Here is a 9928-nt window from a genome sequence, read left to right on the forward strand (position 1 = left end):
ATTCTCCCACCCCTCCACCCCCACTTAAAGCAGATTTAAGAATGGCCAGCACTGTACCAAGGAGGCCTGTTTTATATTGAGGATGGTAGGAGTCTCCACCATGAGAAACTCACGCAGTCTTCCCTCACTGAGGCACATCTAGATCCATTAGGATCTAGAAACAAATCTTTGTTTCCAGTTGAGGATTACTCCTCAACCTCTCCCACCTCCATCTGAACCGCTACCTTCTTGGAAGTCTGATGAACCTTGTTGGCTGATGCAAGGTGCATAGTCCTTTTTGTTGTGGTGGTGGTTATGGTCGATTCCTCTTTTCTCTTTATCTTCTTGTCTTTCAGAATTAGCAAAGCCAACATGAAGTGCCTTCATGGAAGACACAGGTCATGATGTATTGAGATAGAGCATAAACTTGGTGTGGCTACTCCCAGAAGGCCTTGAAATATATATATATATATATGTGTAAGATTTTATATATTTATTTGAGAGGAGAGAGAGAGAGAGAGTGCACAAGCAGGGGTGAAGGGCAGAAGGACAGGGAGAAGCAGACTCCTCGCTGAGCAGGGAGCCCGACATGGGGCTCTATCCTAGGACCCTGTGATAGTGACCTGAGCTGAAGGCAGACGCTTAACCAACTGAGCCACCCAGGCACCCCTGAAACATATTTTAAAAGAAAAATGTGTGCTGTGAAAATGATGGATGCTAACAAAGTGTTTTGTATTCATTGTGTTTTTTATTTTCTATATTTTATGATAGTTGGATAACTTAGGGCTTTGCAGACCTGGGAGGGACAGCCTCTCTTGGGGTTAGCTAATTCCTAGGAACAGCAAACAACTTGCCCACAAGCATGAATGCAAACCAACAATTCCTGAGCCCATATCCCCAACCACCTCTGTTGTCCTGCTGTCACCCACCAAGCCAATATTCTCCCCCCCCAGTATCACCCCAGGGCCAAGCACCAGGCAATTCGACACCACCCCCACAGCCCAGAGCCTGCTGAAATTATTGAAACTATCCAACCCTAAGCCTTTTCCATTCCTTCCCACAAAAACCACAATAAAGGCTGGAGTCCATTCTTTGCCCTTGCCCTTTCTACCCCCGGACCCTGGTGCTTCCCCAGGTGGCCCTGCATAGTGTATCTTGCCTCTGCTTCTAGGGATCTGTGAGTATCAACTTCTCCCTTCACGACAGTCATTTCTGCGTCTGCATGTGTTACCATCCATACTTGCTTGAAACAAATCCCGGGTACATTTTAAAACACATTTTACATAGGACAATTCTATAAACTCTGCTCCCACTTTGCACTCGGGCAGGTAGTTGGGGAGGCAGGTGGGGGTGGGCAGAGGGATAGGAGGTGACCCAATGGAAGTGTTTGCACCAGGAGTTCATGAGCCTGGACTCCCAGTTATAGTTCCATAGTCACTGGAAACCTCAGCTTCTTGCCGAGATCAGCAAAAAAATATATTAGATGATTCTAAACTCTCAGCGTCTTTGGATCTAGAAGGCTCCTAAAATATGTTAAAGGAGCAGTATCTGAATGCTTATGCTGTAATAAGAGGTTGGAAGGAAAAAACAGGATCCAAAATTATACTTATCCTACAATAGAATATGGCTGAAGACTAGAAAAAGAAAGTTGTTTTTTTTAAAAGATTTTATTTATTTATTTGGCAGAGCGAGAGACAGCCAGCGAGAGAGGGAACACAGGCAGGGGGAGTGGGAGAGGAAGAAGCAGGCTCCCATCGGAGGAGCCTGATGTGGGGCTCGATCCCAGGACTCTGGGATCATGCCCTGAGCTGAAGGCAGATGCTTAACAACTGAGCCACCCAGGCGCCCCGAAAAAGAAAGTTTTAATAAAGGGGTGGAATTATGGGTCTAAATGTATGTTTTAATTAAAAAAATGTCTCGAAATTCATATCAAAGCAGAGCTGGTAATCCTCTCTCCATTTCTGCAACCTTTTATAAATGCCTCTGTATTCATTTCTAGAGGCTGGCAGTCCAGAATGGGTCTAAGTGGGCTAAAGTCAAGGTGTCAGCAGAGCTGTTTCTCTTCTAGATGCTTAGGGGAGAATCTGCTTCTCACCTTTTTCCAGGGTCTAGAGGCTGCCTGTGTTCCTTGGCTCAGGCCCGCCCACTTCTATCTTCAAAGTCAGCAAAAGTCAGGTGAGTCTTTCTCACTTCCCATCGCTTCTATGGGTCTGACTCTTCCCTCCTTCTTTAACTTGTAAGAACTCTGCGATTACACTGGGTCCACCTGGATGATACAGAGTAACCTTGCCATCTCAAGGTCAGCTGATTAGCAACTTTAATTCTGTCTGCACCTTTGCTCCCTTTTGTTAGCCATATAGCGTGTTCATAAGTTCCAGGGATTTAGAGGGGGACATCTAGGGAGGGGGCAGTATTTTTCTCTGGAATTCTATTTCATCAGTAGAGGCCTACTGCACCTCCTTTGTGCCTTCCTGATTGCCCTTGCTCGTTGTCACCCAGTTTAAGCTGCACAGACACGGTGAAGAAAGGCAGACCTTACACTGTGATTTGCCTTGGGACCTTGTGGTCCCTTATGGATAATGGTACCAGCCTGGGAGATGCCTCCCAGCGCCTAAAACTGGACTTCCAGTCAGCAAACATTTACTGTGTGTCAGGATCACAGCACCTTCTGTATGTCAAGATCTAAGCCAGCCGTTAGGGACAGTATAAATATGAGGACGACATAGTCCCTGCACAGGGAGCTCATAGTCTAATAAAGGAGAGTACCCATCCACACAAACATCCCAAATACAAAGCATGAAAGGAAGGCCATGAGAAGCGAGGTGAGGAGAAGTGCTGTGAACTGTGTCCCCATTCCGAAGGGACATCTGAGATCTGAGGTGCTGCTGGTAGAAGAAGTGAGCCCAGGCTCAACTTCCACTCTACATTTTTAATTTTTTTGAAATTACAAATTAGCGCAAGAAAATTCCCCCTGTTCCCCTCCCCTGTCCTCCTCCCCATCTGCTTGTCTCCACTTCACTGATCACAGGTAACTGCTCTACTTAGATATTTATATCCTTTCAGATATGTTCTATACGTGAAAATGTTCAGATGTAAAATATAGATGACTTGTAACTATTTTTTACACAATGAGTTTATTCTATAACATTATTTTGCAACTTGAATCAGTCTCTGACCAAATTGAGCATATTTTCCCCAAGTAATAACAACATAAATTTGTATATTTCTAGGGTAAGTCTCTAAGCATGGAATAGCTGTGTCAAAAGATATGCCCAGCTTTAATTTTCACAAGTTGTCATCCAAATATACGAAGCTGATTTACTCTCCCTCCAACTTGGTATGGAAGCCACTGTTCCTCCACACCTTCCACCAGCACTGGACTGTCATCCATCTTCTTAACTTCTGCCGATCCAATAGGTGGAAAAGGGGTATCTCAATGTGGTTTTAATTTGCATTTCTCCAATGATAAGTGTGGGTAAACCTTTTTTTTAATAGCCTGTTTATGTTTTAAATCTTTGAGCCATCTGGGATTTATTTTGTTATAAGAATAGAACTTTATTTTTTCCAAATGGCAGTACTAGTTATTAAATAATTCACATTTCCTCCACTGATTTGAAATGCCACCCAGCTCTAGAATTTAAAAATGAAAGGAGGCCACCTCCACCTACACTTCACACCATATGCAAAAATAAATTCAGAATGGCTCCTGCATTTATAAGTAACATAGAAAACTTTTAGAAGATAACACAGGAGAGCATCTTCAGTAGTAGGGATAAGCAAAGAGTTCTCAGGCATGACACCAAGAGTAAAATATGTAAAATAAAAAAAATAATAAATTGGACTCTACCCAAATTAAAAACTTTTGTGCTGTGAAATATTCTGTTTAAAAGATGAAAAGACAAGCTACAAGCTGGGAGAAAATCTTTGCAAACCTCACATTAAACAAATGTCCATATAGAGAATATACAAAGAATCATTAAAACCCCAAAGAATTGAGCAGATGTTTCACCAAAGAGGACATATGGATGGCAAAGAAGCACATGAAAAGATGTTCAATATCATCAGGCTTTTGGGAAGTGCAAACTGAAAATTTAAGACCACAGTGATATATCACTGCACACCTCCTAGAATGGCTAAAATAAAAGACAACGATAATGCCAGATGCTGATGAGGGTATGGAGAAACTGAAACTCTCAAATATTGCTGGTGGAAATCTAAAATGGCACAACCACTCTGGAAAATAGGTTAGCAGTTACTAATAAAACAAAACATGCAATTACCATACGACCCAGCAATTGCACTCCTGGATGTTTATCACAGAGAAATGAAAACTCATGTTCACATAAAAACCTGTATGTGAATGTTCACAGCTCTTTCTTTCTTCCTTTCTTTTATTTTATTTTATTTATTTATTTGAGAGAGAGCGAGCACAAGCAGGGGGAGTTGCAGAGGAAGAAGTCTCAAGAAGCTGGCTCCCCGCTGATCAGGGAGCCCAACGTAGGGCTCTATCCCAGGACCTTGAGATCATGACGTGAGCCGGAGGCAGATGCTTAACGGACTGAGCCACCCAGATGCCCCAGTACTTTCATTCATTATAGCAAAAGATTGGAAACAGATCAACCATCCCTCAGTAGGTAGATGGTTGAGCAAACTCTGGTAAATCCCTACAGTGGAATACTATTTGGCAATAAAAACGTATTCACTATTAATATATGCAACAATCTAAGTGGAACTCAGGGATATCATGCTCAATAATAAAAGCCAATTCCAAAAGGTTACATACCATATGATGTTTGATTCCACATATGTAACATTCTCCGAATGGTAAACCTATAGAGATGAAGAACAGACTAGTGGTTGCCAGGGGTCAGAGATGGAGACAAGGGGCTTGGATACACAAATACAAAGAGATAGCACAGGAAGTTCTTTTGTGGTAATAGAACAATTTTGTGTCTTGACTGTGGCATTACAAGAATCTATACATGTAATAAAGTTGCATAGAGCTATACACACAATGAATGACAGTTTTTAAAATGATGAAAATAATGTCTGTAGTATAGTTAACAGTAAGGTACTTAGGTGGATTTCCTGGTTTTTATAATGCATTGCAGTTAGATAATGTCATCATTGGGTGAAATTGGGGGTGCTAATTCCACAAACTCCTGTGAATCTAGAAAATGTTTAAAATATTTTTTGAAATGAAAAAAATGAGAGAAGGAATCACCTTTGCCAAAGACGTCCCCATTGTACACGGCGGTTCTCTTTGGTGGTTGCTTTGTCCAGAAGAACCTACTCCCTCTCTCTCCTCCCCAGACACACAACATGACATCCTTTTGAAGTTTCCAGTGGAATGCAAGTTGCCTTAGACCAGGAAGAATAGAAAAGTTGCATATATAAAAATAGTTCAAAAGAACTCCAGCATATCAGATTCACCAACAGTTAATATTTAACCAGCTCATTTTATCACATGGGATCTATCTCTCAATCTGTATTGTTGTTTCGGAATCATGTGAGGGTTAAGTTTCATCCATCGTGAGCCTCTGCCCCTAAGTACGCTAATGTTTATTTCCTAAGAACAATCTCTTATACAATCACAGTACTGTTAACTTCAGTAAATTTAACAGATTCAATACTTTAATCCATCGTTCTCATTCCACTTTTATCAATGGCCCCAACGACATCCAGCACAGAATCAAGCCTGTTGTCCTGTGTCTTTGTTTTTTTTAATAATAATATTTTTATTATATTATGTTAGTCACCATACAGTACATCCCTAGTTTTTGATGTAAAGTTCCATGATTCATTACTTGCGTATAACACCCAGTGCACCCTGCAATGCGTGCCCTCCTTAATACCCTGTGTCTTTGAAACCGTTGGTAGATCCAGCTCTGCTACCAATCTCTCTTTGTCAGGGGGCCCTCGGAATTTGCAACTGTAAACTGGGATCCTAGTTATTCCCCCACCCTTTGTGAGTAAAGTTGCTTTAACAATCTATGAGAGCTAAACGGAGTATCTCTCTTCTGCATCATTATTCCCCAGAGGGTCTAAACTTCCGTTCTGGGTCGGAGCTGGAATTTAGGGAGGAATCCTCTGGGGAAGAGGTGACAGAGACCTTGCGAGGGACTCCCCTTTTCCGCCCCCCTCACCTGGAGTGCCGGGCGGCCAATCTGCCAATCCGCGGCGCGGCCCCGGTCCCGGCGGCCAATGGGAAGGCGGCGCGGCGCGCTCCCCCAGGGCTATAAGTGCGCCGGGGCGGCGGAAAGTGAAAGTGGTGCGGACGCCGAGGACGCAGCTGACGCCGCTGGGCTGCAGCCGAGCCGCCGGGATGCTCAGGGCTCCCGAGCCGCGGCCCAGGGAGGCGGGGGCGGCCAACCAGTCCAAGCCGCTCACCTCCTTCCTCATCCAGGACATCCTGCGGGACGGCGCGGAGAGGCGCGGCGGCCACACGAGCAGTCCGCAGCCCCCGCTCCAGCCGGACCCGCGGCGAGACCAGGAGCCGGAGCCCGAGCGAGGAAGAGGCGGCGCCGGGGCGCCCGAGGACGAGTGGAGCGCCCGGCCCCGCGCCGCGCAGGAGGCCGACGCGCCGGCGGGGAGCGAGCCAGGTGAGCCGGCGAGGCTGGGGCGGCGGGGCTGGGCCAGGGTGCGGTCCCGAAGGAGGGGCGGGCCGGCCTGCGGGCTGCACGGGCGCGAGGGCGGGTCCAACGCAGGCCTCGCGGAGCTCCAGCTGCGGGGATGCGGGGCCCCGCGGCGACAGGCCAAGGGACCTCACCGCCTCCCGCCGCGGACGCGCCTTGGAAATTAACCGTGAGCCCCACCGTCAGGGTGGCGCAGGATTTGTACCTGGGCTGGACTCGCCGTCGTGCACGGTGCTCTCTGCACCGCGCGGGCTCTGGCGCCTCGGGCTCCAGAGCGAGCGCGCACGCGGCGCCCCCGGCCCCAGCGTCCCCGGTGAAAACCCTGCCACCCGCTCCCAGCCACCGCGGGACCCTCGATCCACGCCTGCCACCCGCTCCCAGCCACCGCGGGACCCTCGATCCGCGCCCGCCCCGCGCTACCTCCTGGCAGTCACGATTACATAGAACGAGTTACTGATCAGGGTTTGACAAGAGAAGACTCCCTTGGCTTCCCAACTCCACCGGCAGTAAAACTACATTTGGAAGGTCCCTCGGGCCTTCAGGATATGTAACACCGTTAGTACATAGAGAGTAGACTTCTTTCCTTTCCTGTCACTTCGGATGAGGTACTCTAAGGCTTCTTTAGAAAAAAGGGGATTAAAGCCAGAGGATGAACTTGCCTTTAGCCCCGGCCGCTTCGCCTGTAACACAAACCCTCTCCCGCCACCCAGAAGTTAACCCTGAGGCCTTTGGGTGCTGCTTTCCCAGCTGTCTGATTTCTGTGTCTTCCCTGCCTCGCTTCTCCCACCTCTTTTCAAGGCACACATCTAGGACCCTAGTTAATTTCCCTGGACGATATGGCAGGAAGCTCTACCACTAACCGCTTCTAACTTTGGGTTCTTGATGACTGTTAGGGAACTAATACATAATATACATATTCACTCACTCCCCACTCAGGAGAGTTCCTTAGTCATGTGAAAAAAGTGAAATGTATCCAAGATGACAGTGGGCTGTTTGTTCACTCACTGAAGAGATAAGGATGGATTGAATTCTGCTCTCTTCCCTCTAACATGTAACCTTTTCCTTCCCATCCCTCCTTCTTCTCCCTTCTCCTTTCCAGATAGACACTTTGAGACTTATCTGTTGGACTGTGAAAACAGTGCAGGCTCCTTACCAAGCCTTCCACAAACCTCGAAACAGCCGCAGAAGCGCTCCCGTGCCGCCTTCTCCCACACTCAGGTCATTGAGTTAGAGAGGAAATTCAGCCACCAGAAGTATCTGTCAGCCCCTGAAAGGGCTCACCTGGCCAAGAACCTCAAGCTCACTGAGACCCAGGTGAAAATATGGTTCCAGAACAGACGCTATAAGACCAAGCGAAAGCAGCTCACCTCGGACCTGGGAGACCTGGAGAAGCACTCCTCCCTGCCAGCTCTGAAAGAGGAGGGCTTATCCCAGGCCTCCCACATCTCCATGCATAACAGCTACCCTTACTACCCCTACCTGTACTGCTTGGGAGGCTGGAACCCACCTTTCTGGTAATGCCAGCGCAGATGACAGTCATGAGCGATCAAACATTGCCTTCCCCAGGTTGCGCCTCTGGAAGGCAAAAGAGGCCAGGCTCGGGGAGGAGGCGTGCATACTGATGCCATTGGAGGTCTGCATGGACATCCCAGATTCTTCCCTGGTGATCTGGGACAGTGAATAATATCCAAACAGTGCCCCCAACACATGATGTGGGACGTTTTTTGCTCTTGGAGACCTCCGCAAAGTGGGGAGGGATTAAAGTCAAGTGCTCTTTCTAGGACTTCCTATGATTTCGTATGAGCTGTCCCCGTTACTTCTGAGGATGTCGTTTCCACTCCATCCTCTTGTGTACCTAACTGCGCATCAGCCCTGAAAGTGCAAACCTGAAGGGAAAAAGGATGGCCAAGACCAGGGTGTCACCTCCTGAATTATACTTAAGTTCAAAAACCTCTCGTTGACCTTGGAATGCAATCAAGGCTCCTCTCTGTCCCTGTAAGAGAGAGGAAGACAGAGGCTCTCACAGAGAAGCCTGTCCTGCTCAGCACCGACTGGCGTGGAATATGGAGATGGGTAGGAGGAGATGAAAATACAAGCTGCTTCTCTTTCCTTTTTAAATAATACGCCAACCTGAGTATTTACCGGGTGGCCCAAGTAGAACAAGAAGCACTCACTGTGGTTTTGGGACATGCTGTATAAACAGAAGTGTGCTGCAAGGGGTGGGCCCGGGACAGAAGACTCTCCCCATGACCGACAACGGCCTGAGGAAGAGCCCCTGCACTGCGGCTGGGTGGTGGTGGGGTCATTACATTTTTGGTTAATAAAGGTAAAAAAGCCTCCTCTGGACCTTTTTGCCCTGGGCCTGAGAATTGGAATGAGTAGTTTCCTGGAGTTTTCAGACTGTAATTCATACTACACCATGACAGATCACATACTTCTCTCCTGTAAGCTCCTGCCTTCCCTCCCTTTGGTTTTTGTTCCTTTTCCACAACAATCACCCACCAGAGGGCTTCTTTTCAGCCCAGACTTTTAGTCTGGCTGCACCTAACATACACCTTCCTTATTTAGCCTGAGATCTGGTCTTTTTTTTTTTTCCCCCAAAGCTTTATCTCTCCTGGGTTTAAAGAAAAAAAAAAAAAAGTAGGGTAGGGGGAAGATTCTGAATTGGCTAAAAGACATGCATTTTTTTAAAACTAGCAATTCTTATATTTTTTTCTTTAAAAACATACATTAAATCCCAAATCCTATTTAAAGATTTGACAGCTCGAAAAGGTCACTGCTGCTTTTATAAGACTTTCTGGTGGCTCTGTTGTTACAGTTCAAAGTCTGACAACCCTCTGGGATCCCTGCAGGCACAGAGTTAAGAGGTATCGGGCTTTCACACACAAGGAGAACACAGGGCAAAACGAAGAGTCGGGCACGGTTGAGCTGTCCAGTGGAAATGCAGGGTTCATGGGCAGGGCGTGGAGAAAAGGCAGCCGGGGCCTCGGGGAGCTGGGTTCCTGGCTGCAAGCTGAGGGGGGGCTGATAGCACTTTGCCAGCAGGAGCTAAGGAAAAGGAAACCGTTTTCAAGACTCATTACTGTGGCGTCCATCACCAAACAATGAAACTGTCCAGATACTTCGGGAACTGCATTTAATGCCCATAAAAAATGGGTCCCCCAAATGAGTCACCTAGTGACTTCACTGAGAATGGAAGAGGGCAAAGGAGAAATCTGGCCATGCTTCTGTTTCTACCCAATTGTCTCGGGTGACCTGGCAAAGGGGAGACGTCAGAGTAGGAGAAGCCAGTTACTAATGAGGTACCCCGAGGC

General features: G+C 47.1%; 1 protein-coding gene across 1 annotated transcript; it reads left to right on the plus strand.

The window, feature by feature from the left end:
• The first annotated feature begins 6294 nt into the window (after nt 1-6294).
• NKX3-1 (NK3 homeobox 1) lies at nt 6295-9125 on the plus strand. The gene is made up of 2 exons (XM_026519096.4): nt 6295-6581; nt 7714-9125. The coding sequence occupies exons 1-2, from the start codon at nt 6305-6307 to the stop codon at nt 8130-8132; spliced, it is 696 nt and encodes a 231-aa protein (XP_026374881.1). The 5' UTR covers nt 6295-6304; the 3' UTR covers nt 8133-9125.
• The last annotated feature ends 803 nt before the right edge of the window (nt 9126-9928 follow it).

Source organism: Ursus arctos, unplaced genomic scaffold, assembly GCF_023065955.2.
Source record: "Ursus arctos isolate Adak ecotype North America unplaced genomic scaffold, UrsArc2.0 scaffold_11, whole genome shotgun sequence".
Taxonomy (NCBI): Eukaryota; Metazoa; Chordata; class Mammalia; order Carnivora; family Ursidae; genus Ursus; species Ursus arctos.

Coding starts and splice junctions, on each gene's coding strand:
- NKX3-1 (XM_026519096.4), top strand. CDS start 6,305: ATGCTCAGGGCTCCCGAGCCGCGGCCCAGGGAGGCGGGGGCGGCCAAC. Junction 6,582..7,713: donor GCCGGCGGGGAGCGAGCCAG/GTGAGCCGGCGA, acceptor TCTCCTTTCCAG/ATAGACACTTTGAGACTTAT.